Source organism: Protopterus annectens, chromosome 8.part0 (genome assembly GCF_019279795.1).
Source record: "Protopterus annectens isolate FY-2018-M chromosome 8.part0, PAN1.0, whole genome shotgun sequence".
Taxonomy (NCBI): Eukaryota; Metazoa; Chordata; order Ceratodontiformes; family Protopteridae; genus Protopterus; species Protopterus annectens.
In genome coordinates this window covers 804,046,081-804,074,078 of record NC_056741.1, presented here as the reverse complement: position 1 = coordinate 804,074,078, position 27,998 = coordinate 804,046,081, and the positions used below count along the sequence as shown (strand labels likewise).

Here is a 27,998-nt window from a genome sequence, read left to right as displayed (position 1 = left end):
TTGAAGACCTCGAGCTTTGTAGTTGGCCGAGTTGGAGCCAAGCATTGGCTCCAAACCCATCAGTAAGAATGAAGGTGAGATGAACAACTCACATGGAACGTTATGGTGAGTGCATAACTTTTTTTAGGTGGCGTAAACATAAACTGGGCCATGATAAACTCTGAATCCCCCTCCCTAAATATCAACATCTACAACTACACCCAATTAATCAACTCTCCTACCATGCCAAACAAAGGTGAAACCACTGATACCATCATTGACTGGATCTTAGTGTCTCATCCTAACCTTATTTCAGATACTGGCACCTTTCCTGACTTTCTCAGCGGCCACCTGCCTGCATTTGCTGACCGTCACTACTTTTCCCCTCAAAAGCAACACCACTATGTACAATCTCGGAACCTCTCCAATTTCAACCCGGAAATATTCATAGACTGCCTAAAAGTAACAGATTGGTCACCCTTAAAAGCCTTGCCTCTTGTCAATGCCATTGATTACTTTAATAAACCTTCCTGAACCTTATTAACAACCTTGCTCCACTAAAAACTAAGAGTTAAAACTTCATCCTCCCCTTGGTTAACCAAAGAAATTAAACAAATCATGCACCTAAGAGACAAAAAGTGGAAACTTTACCATAAAATAAGTTACCCCATGTCCTAACAGAGGTCAGACTACTCTGTAACACTGCAAAAAAGCTAATAATCAGGGATCAAAAATCATACTACAGTAAACTTCAATCAGAAAACTTGTCCAATCCAAGTAAATTCTGTAACTCTATCTCCTCCCTTCTCCACCCAGGCAATAAGGATAATCCATCCCCTAACCTGAATCTTACTGATCTAGAAAATGCCTCTAACTTCAATACCTTCTTCATAGAATCCATAGCTAAACTCACTCTCATCCTCCTCCCACAACCAACCCCTCTACATCTCTACACAATATGACTACCCCTACTCTTACTTTGTTTCTCTCCTGTCTCTCTAAGCAAAATAAAGAAGCTCCTCCAACTCAAACCATGCTCCCCTGCCCCAGATAACCTACTCACAACTTTCCTCAAATTGTCTGCAGACAGCATTGCCCATCCCATCTCTATCTTAATAAACCAATCCATGCTACAATCATACGCCCCCTCACTATGGAGACATGCCTTTATCATTCCACTCCATAAAGGTGGCAAAAACATTGACACTTCTAATTTCCAGCCCATAGTCATCCTGTTCCCACTATCAAAAATCATGGAGAAATGTATTCAATCCCAAATTATGTCCTATATGACCCAAAACAACCTACTAACCCCTACACAACATTGCTTCTGTCCCGGGTATAGTACCGTCACTACACTCCTGTCCTTTCTAGACTCCATAAACCTTGCTTGCGACTCTGGCAAAATAGTTTCTACTCTGTTCCTTGACCATCCTTTGATACAGTTTCTCATCCTTTACTATTATCCCAGCTCTCTCTCTCAACCCCTCCCTTACCATCCCCTGGTTCACCAGCTACCTCTCTGAAAGACAGCAAGTCGTCAAATTGAAAAACTCACTCTCTTCCTTTCTACACACCCCTACCAGAGTTCCCCAGGGTTCCATCCTAGGCCCTCTTCTCTTTAACATCTTCATTAATAACTTCCACCAGTCTCTCTCCAATGCCACACTAATTCAATATGCTAATGATTCAGACATTATTTGTACAGCAGACACCACCACTGACCTACTTCTCAAAGCTCAGTTAGCCTTCTGTAATACCGAATCATGGATACATAGTAATCACCTCGCCTTAAATGCCAATAAAACAATGTTAATGATCTTCTCCCCATCCAAAAACACCAATATAGACAAAAACTCTTTTATGGTGACTTCAGAATAACAGCCCCATAGAAATAGTATCACATACCAAACTGATTGGTGTCATAATTGATGAAAATTTAAAATTTGACATCCATATCTAAACTAATTTCATAAAAACTCACCAAAAACTAGGTCTCCTGTCAAGACACAATCATTACCTTACCCCCTCCACCAGATACTCCCTACCTCTATTTACCTTCTTCCCTCTCTTATGTATGGCGGCCCCCTATTCACTAATCTTCAGCTAGGCTTACAGGCCAAGTTGGAAGCCTATTATGGTAAAATCTCCAACTTTGCCACCAACTCCAGAAACTCCTCGCATCACTCTCTCCACTCCCTGAAATGGCTTGAACTTTCCAACTTCCTCAAACTCCTTAGATTTGTTACTGCTCACAAGCTCATATTCAAACCTTCTATCTGTCCACCTCTTTAACCCCCTACATTCCCAACCACTCTCTAAAATCAGAAAACCACAGTCTTCTAAACATGTATAAGCCTCATCGAGCCCCTGGCCACCTACTGTTATCCTGCTCCCTAGCTAAACTCTGGAATTCTCTCCCTACCACCCTTCAAAATACTCAGAGCCACTCAAACTTCAAAACTCTTCTCCAATCTCCCCTCCTTTCAAAGTGGGAATGTTCCTGTACCCCTACCACAAAACCTCTTTGACACCATATCCCATGCACTATATACCTCAACCTGCTGTCACTGTGCTCTCTTACCCTTTACCTCTACTTTTTCTCCTACCCTATACCTCATAAATTTCCCCCAACCCCACTCCCTTTCTCTACTATATACCACCTTTTACCTGTCACATCTCACCTCCTCTCTGTCCTCTCCTCATATTTCTAACTTCCAAAAAAAACTTTTTTTATCTGCACATAAATGTTTTACTTGTTTTTTTTCATCTGAAACGCCTGTACTTTTAATATGCTTCAACTATATGAATCTCACTTTTGTAAATCATTACCTATGATTAGAAATGGTGTCTTTTATTTAACAGATTGTATATTATTTCTGTATTTTTCACTGTTTTACTACTTTATTTACTTTTGTATAACTATTGTAAAATTGTCTATGTCCTGTGGAGCTTTTCTCCCCAGGCCTCCACTGAAAACCGGTTCTCCAGGCCCAGTGGACTATCCCGCTCATCAAACTGAAATAAATAAATAAACTTAGCACTAAATTTGTTGGATAATATATTGGCTACATCCCTGGGACCAAAATATGTAATATTATGGATGTGTTGAGTACATTGTTTGGTATTTTTCAGTTATGCAAGGAAATTAAGGAATACAGATTTGTAGTTTCCTTTGGTATCTGTAGTGATCTTAAGCCTGCACTCTGCTGTACGTATTTCTAATAGTACTCTTAATTTAATTGCTAGCATGTTTTAGTGTGGTTTTGAGATAAGGGAAAGAGGACTTCTTGCAACTTTTCATTATTTTCCTTCTTTTGTTACACGTTTTATTAACATGGGTGTTCAGCCACAGAGGTGTATTCTTGAATTTAGCCTTATATTTAGGGCAGACAGGTACTGACTTTTCTTTGCAGATGGGCTGGTAAAAATCAAGAGGTAAATGTGGCAGCCCTCTCAATTGGGCTAGTTTGCAGGGGATTTTGCTCAGGTTTTCTACAAGCTGAAGTAGGTTTCTCCTTGAAGTTCCTAAAAAAACATCTCATTTGGTTGTAGGGTTGTAACACTAGACCTGATAGAGAGATTAAGCCAGGAATTAGATGATGTTAGGCAGGGAACTGATAGGGGTAGTTTGGTGATGACTAGGTCAAGGGTGTTGTACCCTTTAGTGGGTAGTTTTTAAATTTGCTCCATTGCATTGGTATTGACAAAATCTAGGAAACATTGAGCACATACATTTTTAGAGGTGCAAGTGTGCTAGGTAATGCTTGGGTAATTGATTTGGTTTGATATTTAATCCCTCAGTTGTGTTAAGGTAATTTCCTTGATCTTCTAGTGATATTTTTGGAGATCTGTAGCTAGTAGTGAACTAATAGCTGGACTCGTTAATGGTAATTTGGAACTGCAGCTTAGGGTCATGGGTAATTTGATGTATGGTGGTGATTCTGACTAAATAGAGATGCACTGCAGTAGTTACCCCAAGGTCTCAGAGTGATAGGTGCTAAACTGTAGTATAGTGGGAGTTTTATTACTGCACTGAAACCATGTCTCAGTAACTACACAAATATAAACTTATTTGAATTTCAGGATGACTTTATGTTCAGGCATGCCCATTAGGGGGAATCTGTCTAAAACAAAGGTGCAGTGGTGGCAGGAAAGTCTTTAGCCAGTATGTGGAAGCCGTGATATGAGAGGTATTGGCCATCTCTGAAAAAACAAGAAGTCATATCTACTATCTCATCCCAGAGTGATATTTTGAGTCACATTAGAATGACCCTGTCTACTTAGTCAGTTGTTAAAGTCAATTATCTTGTCTTGGTAAATAGGCATCATTCTTGGTGAAGACAAGATGCTGCTCATGACTAGTGTCTTTACTGCCTCTAATACATGCATAGCAAGTTCCATCTTGTCTCTTTGTATGTTCCAATGAGTGCAGCATCTCAGATTATTCACTCCCATATGGGCCCACCTCTAGGCTGTAGTCCTGTTGTTCTAGTTGAATGCCTCTTAGAGCTCTTTGACATCAAAGCTCAGGCGCCCGCTTCCTTGCCTCAGTCTCAAATGCTTAAAATGGCAGAAGACCTTATAATGCTCATTAGGGGAAGCCAGGCTACCCCTTCCAAGAGAAAGAGAGACTTGTCCCCAGTAGTTTTATCTGAACAGGAGTCCAATGACTCTGATGCATCTGAATATGAAGATATGCAACCCTTTTCTGCTTATAAAGATTCTGATGCAGAGGAATCCATCCCTTCAGCCTCTCCACACGAGGACTTTTCCTTTGGGGAAATCCTACATACTTTAAGGGAGCATTTCCAATGGGAATGTCAGGACTATCCTCACTCAAAAAAGAGACTCAGGGAATTCTTAGATCTTCCACAGCACAGACCTCTGGCCATTCCTCCTGTCCTGGATGTTGTGGATGATGATTTTATAGAATCCAGTCTGACCCCTGACACCCTCCCTCCTGCTCCCAGGAAACCTGACCGGTACTAGAGAGTCTCTGATTCTCACAAATTTATTTTCAAAAATCCTACTGCTCACCCCAAAGTCATCTCTCAAGGACCTAAAGGAATCAAAGCAACTTCAGCTAAGAATCCCACCCCCTCAGATAGGGATTCCCAAGCACTAGACAGATGGGGTAAAAAAGTATACACCTCTGCTACTCTTGCTATTGGAGCATTAAATTGTCAATTCCATATGCTGAAATATCAACAACATACCATGGAACTCCTTAAACAAAAAATATCTTCTTTCCCTGTTTGTGCAGAAAATAGAGTTACAAGAGTTAATGCATTCTGCAAGTCAAGTAACTAAGCACACCTTACAATGTGGTTTTGATTCCCTAGAAGCATATTGCAGGGTAGCAGTCACTGGTTCTGTAATTAGAAGCATACTTGGCTTAAGGAACAGACCTTGCCAGGCCATGTCAAATCCAAATTATTGGACGCACCCTTGCACAAAGACAACTTATTTGGCACCAAGGCAGAAGAGGTCTTAAAAAAGATGGAAGAAAAAGCTAAATCTAAGCAGATATTTAAAGACTTCTTACAGGTCCAGCCACTGAGGTTCAGTAGACATTGCCCCTCCAAGCACTGGTCCTTTCCTGCCCCCCCAGGTCAGGTCAGCCCAGACCCAGCCCCACCCCAGACAACAGCCCCAGGAATGCAGAGATCTAAGCTATGGAGTTCCTCCTCTTCAAAACCAGGGAGTGCAAAGCCACCACCTTATGGTAAGATCTCACAGTGACTTTACACTTCCACGCCCTCCCTCTTCCCACCTGCACTTGCCCCTAGGAGGAAAACGCTCCTTCCACGCAAGCAATTGGGCCACCATCACCAACGACCACTGGGTCCTCAACATAGTATCCCTGGGATACAAATTTTATTTCCACACTCTGCCAATCCCAAAAGGGTTCCCAGATCTTCCCCCAAACCAGTGGGCAGAGGCCAAAAAACAAGTCCTTTCCCTCCTCTCTATGAGGGCAATAGAGCATGTTCCTGCAGAATAGATAGGCAGAGTTTTCTACTCCAGACTCTTCCTAGCACCCCATCCTTGCTCTATCCATTCTAAACGCCTTTCTGATGATACCAAAATTCAAAATGCTCACCCTCCAGCAGTTCTTCCTATGCTTTCCAAGGATGCTTGGTTAGCCACCCTAGAATTAAGAGGCCTACCTACACATCCCAATCAGGGAATCTTGCAGGAAATACCTACATTTCAGAGCAGGATGACTGCACTTTCAGTTCTCTGTGCTTCCCTTTGGCTTATCCACTGCTACCAGAGTTTTCACCAAATGTCTGGCTCCCGCCATTGCTTTTTGCAGACAAAGAAATATTCAAATTTACCCATACTTAGACGACTGCCTGATTCAGGCACAGTCAGGAAAAGCTGCTAAAGCACCTGACCTTTGTAAAGGACCTACTGACCTCCCTGGGGTACATACTGACCTCTCTGGGGTATACTATCAACGAAAAGATATCCAAACTAGTACCCACACAAAAAATTGTATTCCTGGGAGCAAGCCAGATGGCATTCCTTACACCAGAAAAACAAACCTACCTGACAGCCTACTTCTCTCAACTAGCCACCATGACCCAGTAATCCGCAAGGAAAATCCTGCAAGCTCTGGGGTTCATGGCTTCTTGCATTCTATTCATTCCATATGCCAGACTGCATATGAGGAAACTACAGTGGTACCTAAAAAGCCTTTGGTGTCATCACTCTCAAGACCTGGAAACTCTTATACCAATGATACCTTGTCTAAGGAAAGGTTTCTTTGGTGGGTAGCAGCATGCTGCCACAACAAGGGACTTCTCTTCTCTCAACCCCACGCCACCCAAACCCTCACCACAGACTCATCAGACTATGCCTGGGGTGCACACCTGGACGGCAGGTGCATTCAGGGCCAATGGAGCCCAAATCAAATACATCTGCACATCAACCAAAAAGAGATGTTAGCTGTTCAGCACGCCCTGACAGCTTTCTGACCCCTACTCTCCCAGGGCCTGTACTGGTCAAAACAGACAACACCACAGTGATGTGGTACATCAACAAGCAGGGAGGGACTCACTCTTATCCCCTGTGCAGGCTCGCCATGACTCTGGCACGGCCTCAGCCGCGCAACTACATCTGTTAGCACAATTCCTGCCAGGCTCTCTAAGCTCTCTGGCAGGCAACTTAAGCAGAAACCTGCTAGACCCACATGAGTGGCAGCTAGACCAAAGAACCTTCACCCTTGTAACCCAGAAATGGGAATCCCGAAGGTAGACCTCTTTGCCTCCCACTCCAATCATTAGCTCAGCAAATTCTGTACCAGGGGACCTCACAACAAGGCCTGGGAAGTGGATGCTGTATCCTTCCAGTGGGTAAAGCTCTCGGTATGTTCATTTCCCCCTCTACCATTCATTTCAAGGGTACTGCTCAAAATAAGGAAGGAAAAGCTGAGGACAATTCTGATTGCCCCAGACTGGCCACGCCAGCACTGGTACCCACTGCTGCTCAGCCTGTCACCCCTGCCACCATTGCACCTACCTCAGATCCCAGCACTCCTGACCCAGAGGAATGGAGAATTCATACATCCCCAATTGCAGACCATCAATCTGGCAGCCTGGCTTATTCCCTGACCTCTCCTCAAGCTGCCAGTCTAAGCAAACAAATTCTAGATGTTATACGTGAGGCCGGATGTCCCAGCACTAGAAAGTCTTATGCTGACAAGTGGAAAAGGTTTTGCACCTGAATCCAGGCTAAGGGAGCCGGAACGGCACAGCCCTCTCTACCTCTCATCCTGGATTACCTGGCAGACCTACTACACACGGGTCTATCCTTCTCTTCTATTAAAATTCATGCCTCTGCCATCTCTGCTCATTTCAGCACAGAGCCACCTCTTTTCTCGCACCCTCTCCTCAAACAGTTTCTAAGAGGGGCCAACAACTTGAGGCCACCCAGAAGAGCTCCTACCCCAGCTTGGGACCTAAACTTTGGGTTGGAAAAGCTCACCCTGCCCCCCCCCCCTTTGAACCTGCGGCTTCAGCAGAGTTAAAATGTATCTCTTGGAAGACAGCCTTGCTTCTGGCCATCACTTCAGCTAGAAGAGTATCAGCGCTACAAGCACTTATGGCTGTAGAGCCAGTCATCATTTTCCATGCTGACAGGGTCTCCCTCAGGACTTAACCCATCCTTCATGCCAAAAGTGGTGTCCGGTGTGGCTCTTAACCAATCTTTTCATTTGCCCACCTTTTTCCCTAACCCACAAAACAAGGGGGAAAGGATTCTGCACTCTCTAGACGTGCACAGACAGGTCAGATTCTACCTAGACAGGACAAAATCTTTTAGAAAAACTGATCAATTACTAGTCAGCTTCGCTGCAAGAGCAGAGGGCAAGGCCATATACAAACAAACAGTTTCCAAATGGATAGCAAACTGCATCCATTTCTGCTACAGACAGCATGGAAAACCTCCCCCCAAGGGAGTCAGGACACATTCCACCAGAGCAACCTTCACCTCTGCAGCTTTCCTCAGAGGGGTCCCCACCAGGGACACCCTGGAGGCTGCAACATGGACATCTGTTCATATTTTCACCAGGCATTACCACCTGCCTATCTTCTCCAAATCCAGGGCAGGCTTTGCCACTGCTGTCTTGCAGGGCATCCTAGCCAGCCCCCAGTCTTTTTGATTGCCTCCACCCTTTTCTTCAGCTTTGGGAATCAACCCAAATGTGATGACTGCAACAATGAAACACGAAGAACATAGTACAGTTGTGTACACTTACCATAAATGTAGATGTTCAAGTGTATTCACTGTTGCAGTCCTGGTTTCCCTCCCCCCACCCCCCCTTGTCTTCTCTCTTTCTCTCCTTGCAAGGAATTTTTGGTATTTACTTTCTACTGGTGGTGTTCTTCCAGCGTATCCTAGCTCCCTATTGAGGGCTCCTGACAGGGCAAGAAAAACTGATGTAATGGCGTCGGTTGCCTGTTTTTATACCCCTGACGTCAGCCTTGGAGCGACAGCAACCGACGCAGAAATACTAAGCCTCTGGTATTTGGGCCGACTGAGGGCTACCCTGGCAGACCCAAATGTGATGACTATAACAGCGAATACACTCTAACATCTACACTTATGGTAAGTGTACACAACCGTACTTTTTTTGAAATCTTTTTTGAAATCGTTTTATAGCTTTCAGATGTTGCAGCAGATCTTAGCAAAGCTCTGGGTGTGTATTGTACCACAGTCAGGTGTCCAGATGTGATGTCATTCTATAACCAGCACTGAAATTATTTTTTTTTAGATATAAGTGAGAGATATGACAGAACTCTTGCAACAGCATTTTGTTTTTCGGACTCTGACAGGAAAGATGTCTCACAGATATCTCATACAACCACACACCTCATCTTGCCTTGCTGTAGTAAGTAACAACTAGGGAACAGTAATTCTTTAGTCAGTCAGGAAAATATTTAAGTATTGTTTTTCTGCATCTGTGTGAAATCTGTCCAATTGTGTTATTTTTTTTATATCTCCTGTGATTGAAACTCTGATGTTTATTATAACTAGATATTAAGTGTTCTCATGTTTTCTGTTTTATTATTTATTATTAAATATTTGTATACCTTTCGTTGTGGCTGGTCTTTTGGAGAATACTGTTAACATCTTAAGAGTACTTATGCTTATTTTAGTGACACTGTGGCAGCTTATGAAAGTCTTGCGGCATTGGTCAAACTCTGTCATTTGTATTAGTATTGATTTTGCTCAGTATAATTGGAAACCCTTGTAAGAGCCTTAGAGTAGTTGACTGGTGGTAGTGTAATTACCTTATAGTCTGGAAGCGGGGGCATAGCTGATAAATCTGTGCCAGTTTTTCCTGTGTGTGTGTGTGTGTGTGTGTGTGTGTGTGTGTGTGTGTGTGTGTGTGTATCAAATATCACACAGCTCCAAATTGGTCAGTGTAGAGTTTTGTATGGGGCCTGGAGAGAGAGAGAAATTTCAGCCCCTTGGTCTGGAGTGCACTCCCTGTTAAGGCAAATTTTGCTTGCTGCAGAGAGCTTCATCTGAAAATGCTGTGTGTGTATCCATTTTTGTCCCTAGTGGATGTCCCTCACCAGTGTTAGTGGTGAAGATTGCAGCTCCTTGATTACTGTCCTGAAGTAGAGACAGTCACATACACGCCAGTTATAAATTGCATTGTTGTGTCTTTTTTTTTTTCATTCTTATTTTGTGTGGAAAAAATCTTTAGTGCAAGGTTAACATTTTTTTTTTATATCACATCATCTAAAACCTTTCCATTTCAGAAAGGTTGCTTATCCAGAAGGATGAATGCTGTTGCATCTACCGTCTTTACTCCCAGGAGCTACTACACTGTCCATTCACTTTTTTCTTTTGTCATTTCCCTGCTTGCTGCCTCCGCTGTATACTGCTGGTCTCTATAGTCCACTATAGCCTCTACTCAATTTCTATATGTAATATCCTTCTAGTCACACCACAAATCACAGCGCCTTCTCTTTCTGATATTGCATTTCTACATACCTCAGTCTAGCCTCTCCATTACATCTGCCCTTGGTACTGATGAGTCGCCTGGTGGCTAAATTTGTATCATAATATCCTGCAGAATATCATTAGATAACTTTCTAGACTGGAGGATTTTTACTTTTGTTTGTAAACATCATGCTTCCTCCTCTTATGGGGAAGCACATTCCAAAAACAAATGCTGTTGAAAAAAAACTTCAAAATCAACGGCATTTAAAACTGAAGCTGTCATTTCACTGCCTGAAAGCTTGTTTGCCATCCTGATCTGTTCTCATGCCCTTCACTCTGTAAAGTATAGAGGAAGTTTCCCAGTGCCCTGGCCAAATTTTCTTTAGTGATTATGAATACCATCTCAGGTCTCCCTGAAAAGAGTATGTTGGCCTAGTAGGACTAACCTAGTCAATAAGGTGTAAATAAATACAATAAAAATTCTATTTGTCAAGGCAGGGTGGCATAACTTGTCCCCTTCAGATGTGTAAGCTAAGCTTCAAGGTATTGGGCAGTTCATATTGTTCTTTTTCTGTTTCATTTTTTTCTGGGAGAATTTTTAATTTGTTTTTATGAAGATATTTTTTTCAACCTGTCTGTGATGTAGAGGAGGGATAAACATGGATTGTAACCTATATGACTATAGTTTGAATGGCAGCTCAAGCACTGGAAAAGCCAGGCAGAGGAGGATGGGACACAAATGGCTTTGGTTGCCCCATCCTGAAGGGAGGGGCGAGTATGATGTGTCTGAGACAGCTTAGCTGATGTTTCAGTGCAAGGCAGAGACCTTGTGTGGAAAGCACAAGCCAGTGCATTGAAGTATGTGTGATGTGTCTACCCAAACTAATGCCAGTAGCCCTTGTCTACATTATGAAGGAGTGCTGTGTATAGGATAGAAGAATAGAGGTCATGTCTACATTGATGCAGGCTCGAGCATCACCACCATAGGGTGAGGTTAGGACTATACCAGAAGAACCACTATTGCTGATATCCTATGTGAAGCAAAGCTGCGGGAAGGCATGTGCTGATTAGTTCAGAGCTCAGGGACAGATGTGAAAGGGTCACTGTAAAGTACGATTTGGAGGAGGGTCAAACTAATCTGGGTCAGGAGATAAGATCCTTTCTTCCAGACAAGTTAAGCGTAAGGTACTGATGTGTGCAGGGTTACAAAGAAATCCTCATAGCTGCTTGGATGATGATGTACATCCCCTAGTTTGTTTGTTTGTGTCTTTCGGCTTTTCCTGGTTAGGGGTCGCCACAGTGGAACTCCAGTCCGCTAATGATTGGCAGTAGATTTTTACGTGCTGGCTTGCCGGGCCTAACGCACAACCTTCAACGAAGGAACGCCCATTCACGCATGTCGCTACACAGAAGATGCTCTAACTGAGAATCGAACGGGCAACGTCTAACTGTGAGGTAACAAAGCTAACGCAGCACCACCACCGCGGGACTAGTATGAAGGTTAATTAGGATGAGTCTCGCTTTGAGAGGCTTTGTGGTTGACAGATCTGGGGCAAAAAGTATTTAGGAAAAAATGTATACAGATGTTTTTCTAGAGCTATACGTTAAGTGGAAACAGTTTAAGAAATAGTGGTAATGTTTCATTTTCATTAATGTATAAGAGCACTCATAACTGGAGTTATCAGTTTTTTCATTTTGCACCCTTTCTGAGTGAAAACTGACTGCTAAACTTGTTTAAAAGGGAAAGTTAGTGGTAGAATAATATCTTGGCAGTTACATAGTTATCGTCAAAAGTCCTGCTTGTTTTGTTAACGTTTACAGCTATTTACAGATTGTAAGACCTAAGGAACTGTAGATAGTCATGTTACATGCCCCTCCCCCCCAGTTCCTTGAACTGCTTATAGTATTTAGTCATAAGTGCATTTTTGTGACTGATTTGAGACTTTTTTTTTTGCATTTGAATTAAGCTGCAGGCATTTAATTTATTTAATCAACCACTTGAGCTGTCTGTGTTAAACATAGTAGTCAAATATGTCCAGTAACAATAATTTTTGATTTCTTTGAAGCTTACTTCTGATGAGTCCCAGTTTTAAGATTCAGTAGAAAATTGCCCAAATTCAAGTCTCTGAAGCTATCATTTTGAAACATTGCCCTCTTTCAGAATATTGGCCAGAGAGGATGAATGTTAAACATGAATGCGTTTGCCCTGGAATTGTTAATGTAGGTGTTTCTCAGTAAAATAAAGCTGCATTTTGTTAATTTTTCCATCTGAAGTTTGAGAGATGATTAAAGCCTGATATTTTGCCTGCTTTTAGTGCATAGTATAACATCAGTCCCTTCACTTCTCAACTCAGACTGGCTGCATTAGTGGAAGGCAGTTATTCAGACTATACGTTTCCTGAAGAAAGTGTAAGAGAGTTATTGTGCTCCGTCGATCATTTGTTTACTGCTTTTTTTTTTATGTTGGAATATTCTGAATGGTCTACATAGAGCCTTCAGAAGAGATGCGGGCGCCATATAAACATACTGGGACTCTCTCTCAGGACTCATGAACTATAGAACTTTTAGTAAGAAAAAAATATTTGTTCTTAAGTGTTCCTTTTTCTTGAGTGTTTATGGATTGGAAAGATATTTTTTAGTTGACGTTACCACCTGATTTGGACCAATTTGAGTTGGTTGGGTCCAAGAAGAGTAAGAAGCTCTTGAATGATATTCCAATCCTGTAAAATAAGGTTCTAAGGCAGAGTGTCTGTCCTTTTTTATCTCAGAATCCATGTATCATAGCTACCCAGTAGTACTGTAATGCTAGCAAGTCTGTATAGAGTGCATTTTATTGTCCTGATCCGCAGCACCCATGCAAGAAGTTCAGAACCTGTTCCACACTGAGTCTTTTGCATGCAAGCTGCTTTCACTTCCACAGAGGTTTACTCTGTTCTCTATCAGAGGTCGTCATCTTATTGCGTAGATGCGCAGTCATGGATCTGAGTATGTTCTTGCTGCTGCCAGTTAGTGTGCTCAATTTGTGGGAAGTTCAGACAGAACAACCCAATGCAGAATCACTTTATTGCTGCTTTTGTACTGGGTACTCTGCTCTTCTGTACCTCGTGACATAATGGGCTGTGCCCTACCCACACCCCTGCATACTAAATTCAGTAACTTGAGTGTGACCCTGTCCACATCCCTACATCTTAAGTATGATTTTAGTATAGTGATGCAGTTGTGTCTTGACAGAGTGATTTATGCTTGGGCAGCTTAATTTTTTTTAGAAGTGATGCCTTTTTGTGTAGAATTTGCATATTTTCTCCATGTCCACATGGGTTTGCATAGTGATATCCAGTTTACTTCCACATAAATAAACATGCTGGCAGGTGTGTCTGTGATGCTAAAATGGCACTAATTTGTGTGTGTGTGTCTGTGTCTGTGTCTGTGTGTGTGTCCCCCTTTGCTTGCTGGTGGAGGTTCTGATCTCCAGCACCTCTAAATGAATGGATGGTTTGCATGTATTGCATGATGCCAGTGACATCCCTTCCTTAGTGTATTCTAGCCATTTAACCATGAAACTGGTTACCTTTCTGACTGCAAAATTTTCAGCTCTGAAATTACTTACTTTGGAATAGGTTTTGGCTCCCTGTGACCCTATGAAGGATAGTGGATGTATTAAATATTGTGTGAATGAATATTTGTGCATTTTCACCACATTTGGTTATTTTTTTGTATCATTTACTGCTTTGCTACTCATTTTGTGGGTATTTTTTTTTAAGATGACATAAGATCCTGCAGTGTTCAGTAAACAGTATGTAAAAGTGGAAATTAACTTTTACTATGTCCTGAAAGTGATTCAAGTTGCCCTATCTCAGTTTCTTTTTCTGTTTTGCATGTAACTTCTGCAGATGAAGAAGGGAAACACAATACAGCAGTTTCTTCAGAAATCTATGGAGATTCTACGTAAAGACTTCAGTGAGCTAAGGTATGTGTAGGGAGATATTTTGTAAAGCCTTCACTGAGCTCAGGTTGGTTTGCCTTTCATGTGTTCAGAAAGAGTATTTCTTGGGGAGTACAGTTCCCCATGTGGGTTTTATTTTGTAATGTAATTGAAATAAACATAACTTGCCTTGGTATAATGCTGGAGAGAAACTGAGCATGTAAACAAAAATGTTCAAATTTAAAACCAAAAACATGCAACATTCCCGGTGAGTAGGACTTGATGATTAAACCATCACCCTGGCATTGATACTCATCAATGATATTCATAGATATTCCAAAGCCACCAAGTCTCTAGACCAATCACAAATTGCCAGTACCCTCCCTCAGGCACCTCCTTTCTCCAGAAGGGCCATACCAGTCACTCTTAGACCACTGGATTGTAGTCACTTGATCATTAATCATGGATTAGTAACAAAACAGTGCCAAGTCCAGAGGGCAGCAGTTTTATGCATTTCTGCAGATTTTCACCCCAGCTGGTAGTCCTCCGGAAACTTGCATTTGCTTAATGGGTCTTAAGGGACCATAGTGCTGTTGTATGATAGAAACAGTGGGCTGGGCCAATTTTCCCAACTGTACATAACTGCACATAACTGCACGCTGTGCATACATCAGATGCATGTACTCCTCAATGAAAGGGAGAACATACAAACAGACCACTGTATGATCAAAAACAAGAGTGTGTGTGTGTGTGTGTGTGTGTGTGTGTGTGTGTGTGTGTGTGTGTGTGTGTGTGTGTGTGTGTGTGTGTGTGTGCGTCTTAGTATATATGAACCTGCACACACAAACGCAAGTGTATAACTTGAATATACACAGATCTGTGGTAGGATGCATGGAATATCTTGAATTGTAGGTTTAAGAGAGTAGATTTTCAAGATAACTGGTGAAGCAGCAATTTCCTAAATTGTAGTGCAAAATATTTTGTTTCACACAACCCAAGCTCCTACATATTCCTGTTTTCTTTTCTTCTCTCTTAGTTGAAATTACTGTTCTTTTCATTTCAGTGAGATGCAGTAACTTAGCTTTTAATTGAGTTCTGTTTTGCATAGTTGTCTAGGTATTTTGTGAACTGTGCTTTGTACTGTTTGTCTAAGAACCATTTTATTTTTATTTTTTAAGTAGTTGTATAGTGGTATAGTAAAGGTTTTGTTAATGACTGCTATGGGTAGTATGTAGTTATGTGATTTAGTTTAAAGTTATTTAGATTTGTTTTTTTTTTTTACTTTCAGGCCAGGTTTCCATTGATATCATTGCCAGAAAACTGCTTGTGTTTTTTTATTTTACCTTTTCCATCCTAATTAGTTTACATTTCATTTTAGAGTCTTTGATTCATATAAGACATTTCATGTGGTTTGTGTGTATATTTTTGGTGTATGCAGTGCATTTGCTTTTTGTATTAATATTTGAATGGGTCTGAGTTACAGTCATTGGTACCTTGGTTAGAATATCAAGTAATGATTATTGATGCACAGAGTTGTGATAAATGATTGATGATAAGCCTAGAATTGTGATTAAAAATATCTTCTTTACACTCTGTGCCTGAGTGTCCGTTGTTAGGATAAATAGTATACCTTGTGATATATTGTCCCCTTGGCATTCAGCTATGCACCTGTTGATATGCAGTCTTGGAACAGACTAGGAGGAGGATCCACACCTTCCCCAACTGGAAGAGGCTTACATCCCCTTTCCTATAAAAAGGGAGGGCCAGAGACGAAAATGGTGGGCTCTGTTGCAATGGGAGTGTGAGAGATAGAGACTGGCAAGCCCAAGGATATTGATGCCTTTGCCTAAGAGAAAGAAAGGCTAAGGTGAAGAGTGGAATAGAACTCTGTGGCATTCACAAGTGAAGAGTATTCCTGTAGTAAGTATATTGGTGAGCCAAAGCTAGCTCACAGTCGGGATGCAGATAACCAAAATAGGGGCAGTTGCCTTCACAAAGAGATTAGTCACCAATGGAGATCCTGACAGGGTTCTGTGCTGTGACCTCTCCTCTGTGGCATCTACTTTTTTGAAGTAAATGCCAATACCAAAGGGCTGTGGCTGAGCAAAGTTTGCAGATGACTGTAAGCTAGGAGCAGTCATTGACTCCCCAAATGATTTGGCCATCCTGCATTAAAGTTTGTCCCAAATAAATAATTCATGCCAAAATCATGGACTGAAACTCGATGCCAAAAAATGCATTATTGCATCCTTTGGGAAATCATGTATCCTAGCTAACTACCACATTGACAGTATGCCCCTAAGAGTTGGCCTCATTGTTCAGGATTGGGAAACTTGTGTGGGCAGTAATGTAACTTTTGACCAACATGTGTTCTCTAATGTACGAAAGTCCTATATTGCACAGCTTATAAACAGAGGAATTGTATTTTGATCTAGAGCTGTCATTGTCCCCCTTTACTTGGGCCTCATTAAGTCAGTCATTGAATGAAATGCCCCCTTTGGCATGTATCTGTCCAGACACATGCAACAACTAGAATGCCAACGGAGCTTCCTTACTGAAAAGATACAAGGCCTAAACATGTCCTACATGGACCAACTGTCACTATACTTGGTATTCTGTAGACTGCTGAGAGGTGACCTGTGTCTAACATATAAAGCACCCTCAGACCCTTTACTGATGGATTTACTACACATCAGTAAGTCAGATGGAGTCAGAAATAGTCTAGGGATCTAAACTTTTTCTTCAACATCAACATAATCATTTGGAGGGACAGGTATATCTCTCAGAGGATACTGCTGCTGTGGGACCGGTATTTCTCTCAGAGGATTATACTGCTGTGGAACAGACTCTCCAGCCCCATAAAACAAAGTTCTTCACTGTCTATATTCAAGCGAAAATTGGGTCTATGGATCAGAAATAGAAAGTTTACCCAGGACTGTCCCCTGTACTATATATGGGCATAGACAGCTTATAAATGCTTTATCCCATGCATGTGTCCCCTCAGCTCCTAAATGCTTTATTCCATGCGTGTGTCCCCTCAAATTGTCTGTGGTATGATCTCATTTATTCTCATTGGGGGTTAATGTAAAATTATTGACCACGAGAGTAGTATGGTCAGTCTATAACCAAATGGTGTAGGTTACTTTGAGTACAAAAGGTGAAATTTCTGAGGCTTAAAAATGACCTGCAAGGGCAGCTAGCTTAGAGCTTACTGTTGAGCTTAGCCAAATCCTGGGTTAGTGAAACAGCAGACGTAGATTTCGAGTGAAGAATGAGAATAAGATAGAGGAACTGTGTTTGAGTGCAACCTAGGACTTATAAAATTGTTGAGTGAAGGCATTTATAAGGAAAAAGAAAAGTGTACATGGGTTAATGGGTTAGTAAGCCATTGATCTATAAAATCTTAAGAAGTCTAGCCTTACATTCCCACAGTAGTTTTAGTCCTTGTATTATGCGTACAAATAACCCATATCCAGGCAGAACAAGGATACATTGGGAGAGTAACTTGTTGCCCTGGGGTGAATAAGCAGTTACCCATCCTTTTTTCCAAATTATGTTTGAATAGGGTAAAAGTAGTACTTTGCTTTATGTGGAGTCAGACTGTCTTGTAACAGTATTCTCTGTGATACATACCTATCCCTCAAATATATTCCATTTATGTTTCAGAAGAGAGTAGGATCTCTTGAGCAGGTGTTCATGCTACTGTTGGACTTGTGAATGTGTAATAAGTCTGATAAAATAGATTCTGTTGATGCTTGCTTTATACACAAGGCAGAGATCACCTCTCAGCAGCATGTGTGATAGAGATAAGAGATAAAGACGAGACTTTGAAGACACTTCATATTGGTTTTATGATTTAGACTCTGTGTTTTTTTTAATGAAGTGTTGTGGTTCAGTTTGTGACAAGTGTTCAGATAAGCACATATCAAAAGGGGTATTCTACTCAATGATTGGTCTGAGTGCTGATTACAGTGTCATGCTTGCCAAAGGCTAGGATTTAGATTTCTTGGCATTTACTTTTAGTCCATGGTTTTGACAACAGCTATTTGTATAGGACAGACCCACTTGGAAGATTTTGATGTGTTCTGAGGAGTTTATGATGGCAGCAAGTTTGCAGTCATCTGTAAACCTTGTCGGACCCAAACCCTTTGCATTAGTTTTGACCTCCAATAAATAAATGCTAAAGAGGAGTGGCTTAAGGAATGAGCCCTGGGGTACATTGCTTTTGGAGAAGTCTTTTAGAGGAAGTGGAACTGTTCAACCTTATTTCCTGGTTCTCTTTCTATCTATGAGAGAGTGTTTATGATACCAGAGTGTGGGATGGTGTTGAACACTTTTGTGAAGTCTAGATATGCGGTGTATACTGATTTGCTCTTATCCATTTGTACTGGAACTCTTTTGAAGAAATTGATCAAATTAAGTAGGCAGGATCTGCCCTTGACTAATCCAAACTGGCTTGGGTCAAGAGTCTGTAGGTCATGTATAGCATTATTAATTCAATAGTGAACCTTTCCATAGCCTTTCAAATGAGTCTGGTTAGGCTTATGGGTTTATAATTACCTAGGTCCATTGAAGCCCCTCAGTTATGCAGGGAAATGACTTGTTGCTTTCCTTCATTCATCTGGCATGAAGCTTGTTGTGAGGCCTGACAAGTTATATTTCAGGTTGACCAGTAGACAGCCCAGTATGTTGTCTGGCCCCATGGAAGTAATGTTCTTGCTCTTTGATAGCCTTTTGAGAACTTGTTCTTGGAAAATTGGTGAGAGTATATAATGCCGGTTTATGAGCTGAGAATATTGGCAGGAAGAGGTGGTGATGTTTCAGCTTAATATGTTCGCTAGTAGATTGGCGATGTCCTCTGGGTCAGTGTGTGATGTAATTTACTGTTAACTCTGCACAGTGCTGGGCATTGATTCTGAGGTTTCTAACACAGTTAAAGAAGACTTTGTAGATGTCCTTCTATTCCCATGTTGCAGTATTCATCACATATGAGTTTTCTACTCTTGCTACTTGAACATCCGTCCAGTATACAAAAGTTTTCAGTCACTGTATGGTGCATGGGACATCTGACATGGCTCTCGCAAAGTGGATCATAAAAGTGACGTCTGCACGCACCATCCCCTCAGAACTTCTCAGCCTCCAGTTGAACATCAGGTCTGCATGCCATCCTGGCCATTGGGTTATGAGAAATCAGATAAGTGCCCCGTTAGGGAACCTTTCAGTCATTTTATTTAATGCCTGTTCATGTCATCTAGAAAGGGCAAGTGTAAGTGCATCCGTCAGATACCCCACATGGACACTCGCAATTAGTGTCTCTTCTGTTTAGGTCAGCTGCACGACTACAAAGCCTGCTCCATTTGTCAGGCATTTGTGCCCAAAACCTTGCAAAGCTGTCTGCATGCACTCAGTCTCTACCTAAAAAATCAACGAATAAAGCAAATAGCCTTAGGTATGGAGGGTTCAACTGACATACCTGCCAAGCTGCCAAAAAAGAAGACCAAGACTACCTTCCATGCCTACCTCTATTGGTGCTCCTTCTCTGTCCGACCTTTAGCCTGTGGCAGTTGGCCTGGTAGAGGATTCGGGCTCTATCGCTTTGGATTTAGCGGGTACTTCCATGGAAGCCGCACAATCCCGTGTGGAGGGCATGTCCATTGAGGTTTTACTAGCGTCAATCTCCAATACAAGGGGGCAGCGATTCCGGTAGGTCCTTTGGATCCCTCCGGTTTCTTACAGTTGCCTGATTTCAGGCCTTCCTTCCTTCAGACGCCTTCCAGGCCTCTCAAGAGAAAGGAAAAAAGTAGCACATCTCTTCTTCTCCTGAAAGCTTGCCTTATTGGCAGGCCTTCAGCTAAAGTTTGTTTAATGCCTTCAAGGCCTTCCTCTACAGGGACTTCTACGATGCCTCTTCCTACTCTGAGCCTAAGGTCTCAAACAGCTGACCCATCCAAGAGGGAGGCAGAGGATTTTTCTGATTCTTCCTCTGAGGAATCACTCTCCTAGACCTCTCAGCTTCCTTCTCCCTTGAGGTATGGCTCCCCAGAGGAAGACTCCATTGACCCTGACCCCCAGCTGAGGATTTGACCTTTAGGGAAACCATTGCCAAGATGAAAACATTTTAAATGGGAATGCTCTGAAATGACAGAGGTTCAAAAAAAAGTTATGACCTCATTCAGATGGATTCTAAAACCTCTACTGCTACCCCTCCAATTCTGCCTGCCTTCCCCGATGCCTTCTCAGCATCCTTGAACCTTGATTCATAACCCCCTGCTACACGCAGGCCTGATAGATTTTATAAAGTTCCTGATACTGCCAAGTATCTTGTAAAGTGTCCTCCAGCAGACCTTGCCACAATTTCCATATCCACAGGTAAGGCATTTAAACTATTGCCCACCACCACCATTCTGCCTGCTGACAAAGACGGCAAAACCATGGAGCGTCTGGATAAGAACATTTACACTTCTGTTACTCTGGCCTTCAGGGCTAGAAACTACCAGACACACACATGGCTAAATATGCCTTATTTCTCCTGGAGAAAGGCTCCAAGGAATTGTCTGATACATGAGATAGTGCTGCCAAAGCTTCACTGTCCTTTCTTCTGGCTGTCGCATCCTAAGTCACCAGGCACACCATAAAGTGCCGTTATGATGCTGCTGAAGCCTCACCTAGGTCAGCCCCTTCAACATATGCCTTGAGAAGATAATCATGCCTATATCTCCAGCCCATTTTAGATGACTTTAGGAGAAAGTTGATTTGATGCCCCTGTGGACAGCACAGCTTTGTTCATTACTAAAGTGGCTGATTTATTTAAGTCATTAAAGCAAACGGGGAAAAAGATGCAAGATTTAAAACACCTGCTAGTCTCCCCCATCCCAAAATTCCAAAGGAACTACCCTGCTAAAACTTGGTTTATTAGAAAGCACTCTTGCCCTGCTGCTCCCAGTAGGTCTAGAAAATCAGCCAGGAAGCAACCTCATCCTGCTAGAGATTCCCCCTTCTCTAGCCAGAGGCTGCCCTTTCAAGACGGGAATGATGGTATTTGACTACCTGCCATCTCTGAAACCCCCCACCCAAGTTAGTCTCTCTCTCTCACTGTCTTCCTGTCCGGACATCCATCACATCAGACAAATGGGTCCTTTCAATCATTCAAAACGGGTACTTTATGACCTGGCTTATGCCCCCAAAACGAAAAGGTATACCACAGCCTTCAAAACAACAGCTACACCTATTGTAGCCAGTACTACAAACCCTGTTGGGCCAAGGTACCATTTAAACAATGCCACTGGCTACAAAAGGGAGAGGTTTATATTTCAGTATTTTCCTAGTCCCAAGAAAAAACTGTCCTTGGAAATCAGTCCTGGCTCTCTCTCTTCTCACCTCTTCCTTCACTTTTCTACTTTCAGGATGTTGACCTTACCAACTCTTTTCCCACTACTACTGAGTACCAACTCTTTTCCCACTACTACTGCCCCAAGGATTCATGGCCACCTTAGATATAAAGGATGGATGCCTATCTTCACATCCCCATCAAGCCCAGTTTCAGGAAATACCTGAGGTTTTTTGTGGACCTGTTATGGGACAAGACCAGCTTATTAAAATGCATATTAATTTCAGTTTATTAATGATACTATAATATGATTGTTAAAAAGCAAATGTAATTTGTATGTAGGGCTGGGAAAAATACAGCTTCAGAAGCTACAGTATTGCTGTCTTTTAAACTGCATTCTTTTAGTATGTAATAAGAGAGAATAGTACGTGCTGCATGAAGTGAGGCATGTAGTGATTACAAAAAGGAATTTCTTAGCCTGACTCCTCTAAGCTAAGAATGCATTGTTGCTAGAGCAGGTTTGAAACATCCAATGTCAGAAACAAGACCCTTTGGAAGCAGGTGAATCATGTATAGGAAGGTGTTCACTTGAAGTCTAAGGTGAAAATCACGAGGGATAAGGACATTTGCAAAGTTTTCTATAGGACACAGTCATTATAACGCCATGAAATTGCATGAGCAGTTTGATAAGAAAATGTATAAAATTACAGTTTTTATATGTAACGTGAGAATGCTTCATCAAGAATTATGAAGACCAACTCCCAGCGCTGTAAGAATAAAATTTCTGTTTGCACATCCTGAAGTGCTGTTCCTGACTAGAGGCATATAAGGTAAATTCTTAATGTAATTTATTTATGACTTTAAAAGGCCCTTCTCACTTTCAATTCTCTGTCTTGCCCTTTGGACTCTTCACTGCACCCAGGGTATTCACCAGATGTCTGGCTCCAGTTATTGCCTTTTGCAGAACAAAAGGAATCCAAACATTTCCTATCTGGATGACCTGCTTGTACAGGCAGACTGCAAGAAAACCCTCCAGCAACACATACTTCGTACCACTTCCCTCCTACAGCCCTTGGGATTTCAGATCAACTTCCCAAAATCCCACCTGGATCCTTTTCAAGACATTGTCTTCTTGGGGTGCAGGATTCGCACAGACCTAGTGAGAGCCTACCTTCCCCAACAAAAGGTGGAAAGCTTGACAGAACACCTGTTAATGGTCCTTCAGACAACAGAATTGACAGCAAGGTAGTACCTTAGGCTCCTGGGCTACATGGCAGCCACTATCCCCACATTACCATCAGCAAAACTCCATATGAGAAAGTTGCAATGGTACCCAAGGACAGTCTGGACCCAGTACTCACACCCCTTGGAGTACAGGATTCCCCTCCTGCCCTGCCTCAAACTAGAAATCCAGTGGTGGTTGAAGCAAGTTAACCTCAACCCAGGTCTTCCCCTCCAGCCACCCGAACCCAAACAGATCATGCACAAAGATGCATCAGACTTGGGCTGGGGATCAACTCTGGCCATCTAAAAGTGCAGGAACTGTGGCCAGAGCCACACAAAAAAGAACACATCAATGTCTGAGAAATGAAGGCAATTCTCCTGGCCCCTCGGGCCTTCCAAACTTATCTACAACAGGGACCTTTAAATATCTTTACAGACAATACCACAGTGCTGTGGTATCTCAACAAATGGGGGGGGGGGCAAACCTTACTTTGCAGTCTAGCTCTCCTAGTGTGGGAACTGGCCACCTCCCAGGGAGTTACCCTACAGGCGGTCTACATTCCTTCACTGCAGAATGCCCAGGCAGACTCTCTCAGCAGATCCATCATAAACAACCATGAATGGTGCTGCACAGGGATGTTTTCCTGGACCTGATCCACCGGTGGGGTACACCTCAAATAGACCCGTTTGCCTCCTCCATCTATAAGCAACTTCCTTACTTCTGCACCAGGCTTCTACACCTTCAGGTAATGGCAACATATGCCTTCTCAATTTATTGGAAGGAGAAGTTTCTCTATGCATTCCCCCCTTCCCACTTGTACAGAAGGTCCAGCTGAAGATTCAGCAGGACAGACAAAAAATCTTGCTGGTGACTCCCCATTGGCCAAGACAGCATTGGTTCCCCTACTACCAAGGGCAGTCACCACAAGTTACCCCTCAGAGTGTACCTTCTCACACAGCACAAGGGGATCCCAAATCCACCCACAGTGGCAGTTGCTGCATCTCACACTGTGGCTGATAGGATTCCGATCCCCTTCAGACAACTCTGCAATGAGGACTTGCTCACTGTATTGCAGGAGGCCAGGAAACCAAATACGAGAAAATCCTACCTTTCTAAGTGGAAGAGAGTTTCTATATGGTGTCTCAAAAGACAGTTGGACCCGCTTGCTAGCAAGACCTCTCTAGTTCTGTCTTACCTGTGTGAACTGTTGCAGACCAGTTTGACCTACTCTTCCATTAAAGCCCACTTTTCTGTCATTTCACCTTGCCTTCCTCTGGATCCTCCAGACCACCAGCCATGTTATTCCTTAAAGGGGTCCTTCACCTGAGACCCCCAAGGAAGTCATCTCCACCCCCATGGGGATCTCAACTGTGTTTTGGAAAAGCTTACACTTCCTCCTTTTGAGCCAGCAGACCAAACTTCCTTAAAACACTTTACATGGAAAACGATGTTACTCATGGCCTTGACTTCAGTCAGAAAAGTCTCAGAGCTACAAGTCCTCATGGCTGTTCCACCCTTCCTGGTATTCCACACTGACAAGATTACTCTTGGAACTAAACCCTTCCTTCATGCCCAAGGTAGTGAATTATCTTTCCCTAAATCAAGCCATCCACCTTCTTACCTTCTTCCATAACCCAAAGGGGGACAGTGAGAAAGTACTCCATTTCCTGGATATGCACATACGACTCAGATTTTGCTTGCACAAAACCAAATCCATCAGACAGGCTGACCAGCTCTTTGTCTCCTTCCATCCCAGGGCCCTAGGGAAGGCAGTAATCAAACAAACTATTTCAACCTGGATTTCCAAATCTGTCCACTTCTGCTACTAATTCCATGGGAAATCCCTGCAGGGTACTGTTAAAGCACATTCCACCAGGGCTATGGCCTCCTCAGGAGCCTTCTTCAGAGGTTTGAACACCTCTACCATTCTTGAAGCAGCCACTTGGTCATCAAGTCCACACCTTCACCAAACACTACAAATTAGACCATATGTCCAGAGCCAGGGCAGGCTTTGTCACAGCTATCCTTCATGGATTTCTGGAGACTGCGTCTAGACCACCACCCCCTTCCTCACAGTGAGTTTTGGCACTCACCCATATGTGATGAATACTGCAACATGGGAAAAGAAGGAAATAGAAAAGTTGTGTAAAATCTTAGAATAACCATAGATATCTTTCTCTTCCATGTTGCAGTATTCCTTTCCACCCACCTACCCCTCCTGTTATGCAGCATTTCCCTTTCTGGATGGCACAGGGCTGGCATTACCCTGACTAGGACTGGTTCTTAAGTTCTGAGGGCTGGTGCATGTAGACATCACTTTTATGGCCCCACAGTGTGCTAGCCGCATCAGACGTCCCACGCACCATACAGTGACAGAAGACTTTTGTATACTGGCCAGATGTTTGAGTGGCAAGAGGGGAAAACCTATATGTAATGAATAGTGCAAAATGGAAGAGAAGGACATTTATGGTTATGGTAAGATTTTACACAACTTTTCTTTCCTTCACCTGTGCATCTATTTTTACCTCATACCAGGGTTTGAATTTCCTTATTTAGTTTAGTAAGATCATTTTTGGTATCTTGAGATTTTAATTTATTTTGCATGCAATTGTATTTTTATTTTATTACAGAGCTTGTTCATATTGAGGGTTTTTTTGTCATGTTTCATTGCTGCAGTTGTAACACCTTGCATTTTCGTGCTGTGGAAGTCCTTAGCTGACCCAAGTACTGGAGACCTTTTTCTCCTCTTAATGGACCGGCAGAAACCCTACCATAAAATATCAGGGTGTCAGGGTATAAGGATGCTGTTTTCTCAGTTCTTTCTTGTTACTACAGCTCGATTACATATCTGTTGTGTATTTAGTTGGTTCAAAGCCATAATTTGAACTGTGATCAAGATAAGTATCATTTCCAAGAAGTAATTTTTTTTATTCCATAATATTGTATGGTGAGATGTCCACTGTTAAGACCAATGTGCACTTGAAGTATGGAAAATAAGTACCTCACAGGGACTTCCACAGTCCATGTCTTTTATATCTGGGCCTGGAGCTTGATGTGTCCAACTGTCCCCAATGTGCATATTTCAGTTCTAGAACCATTAAGCATTAGGGGGGGATCCCTAGAAAAAATATTTAGAAAAAGAAAGAGACGGTCAGGAGCCCACGCACCATTTATAGAGTCCACCAGTCAAACAAGAAGTGTCCGAAGTATGTTGAGGCCATGGGTGACCGTCAGTTTCTGTTGGCCAGTCCACCCAATCGTGTAATTTTTGAGATAGAAAAGGTGCCTTCACAGTCCTTTCTACTGCCAAGAGTTTGTGACAAAGATCTCTTCATAGACCCTTTTGGTACCTGACATGCCATTGGTCCCCTTGACATCTGCATGGGCCAAAGGACTTGGCTCTTCGATTGGGTCTGGGATCCGATGTGCAGGTCTGTATTTCTAATGTCTGTTCCAAGACTGCTGAAGTGGAGGGTGGAGCTCCCTCTTCAAAAGCTGGCTGGGTAGAAGCCATGGACATCTACCCACGACCTTTGTCGAGTGCATTCAACACCTCAGCCAAAGCCAGACCCAAGCCAAAACCAAGAAGGCTGTATTCAGCTTGCTTTAGCCTAGGCCTTCTGGGTCTGTCACTTCAGGCTTTCCAGCAGCATCTTGTCAGGCTAATTGAAGATCTCAGAGATATTATGAGATCCAGGCAGCTTAACCAGAACAAGCCACCTGCCACAGAATCTTTTCCTGGGAAAAGAAACAGGGCACCCTACTTCCCTGGAATCTAGTGATTCTTATGTCTCAGATGAAGATGAGTTTGCAAATGTAGACCATATGTCTTCTGGCACATTTGCTAATTCAGTCTCGGATGACAATGTTGTCTTGGCCTCACCACCTGAGGAAGTTCACCTCTGGGAAGACGCTCCTTAACATGAGAGAGTTATTCGACTGAGAAGCTCAGGATTACCCCAAGTCTAAGAAAATGGTTAGATAATTTCTTAGATTTCTGTTCACAGCCTGTGGCCATTCCTTCAGTTTTAGAGTTCATTCTTGAGTCTTTTCTGCAACCTGATTCCCAGCTACCTGCTTTTTGAAAGCCAGACCATTTTTTAGGGCTCTGCACTCCCACAAGCACATTTTTAAAAATCCTTTTTGGACCCTGAGGTGGTGTCTTTAGGGCCCAAGGGAGCCACAATTTGTTCCTGGGAGCAGACCTGCACTCTTTCGAACAGAAGGCCTTTCTTTTAACCAGAGGATACAATTTTGTTTCTTTTGCAGTATCTCATGAACCTGTGCATCAAACAGACCATAACTGCAAGAGGGTTTCCTAAGGATCCTGGGACGCATGGTTTCCTGCATCATAATGATCCCATTGACAAAATTGCACATGAAAAAAATTACAGTGGTTCCTGAAAAATCTCTGATCCTAACACCAGCAGTCCCCTAGAAACAGCAATTCATGTCCTATCTTGCCTGAAACAAGAAACACTGGAGTAGGCGGAGAGTATCAAAGCCCACCCAGGAGCCCCTCTTCCAACTCCCAGAGACTGTCCAAACTCTACCACGGATGGCTCAGTCCTGGCCTGGGAATGCACCTGGGACAACTCCGGGTCCATGGGATATGGCACAGGCATTTAGCAGCACAGCACATTAATATAAAGGAGATGATGCAGTTCTGGCATAGAGCGTTCCTAGAAAGACTAGTTCCAGGAGCAATAATGATACTAAAAGACAGCACTACAGTGACGTGGTATATAAGCAAACAAGGAGGAAGTCATTCTTACCACCTGTGCAGATTAGCAATGCAACAGTGGCTAGTGGCTCAGCAATTATGACTCATCCCTGTAGTTTCTTGCATACTGGGTCAAGACAGCCTTCTAGCAGCCATACCGAGCAAAACCTTCCTAGACTTCAATGAATGGATGTTGAAAAGGGACCTGACAGACAGATGGGGTGTGCAAGAGATGGACCTTTTTACTTCCCCAGAAAACACACAAATCAGCAAGCTCTGTTGAAGGACTTCTTAGAGAGTGGTATCGAGAAATGGATGCCTGGACTGACTTCTTTCCTTATGCCTTTCTTCTAGTACC

General features: G+C 42.6%; 1 protein-coding gene across 1 annotated transcript in view; it reads left to right on the top strand.

Annotated features, from left to right (window-relative positions):
* Window positions 1-27,998, top strand: part of FAM50A (family with sequence similarity 50 member A) — a 575,383-nt gene that overhangs the window by 350,505 nt on the left and 196,880 nt on the right. The window contains exon 8 of the mRNA XM_044080267.1: window positions 14,334-14,410. Within this exon, the coding sequence (XP_043936202.1) occupies window positions 14,334-14,410 (77 nt within the window). The remainder of the gene's footprint in view (window positions 1-14,333; window positions 14,411-27,998) is intronic.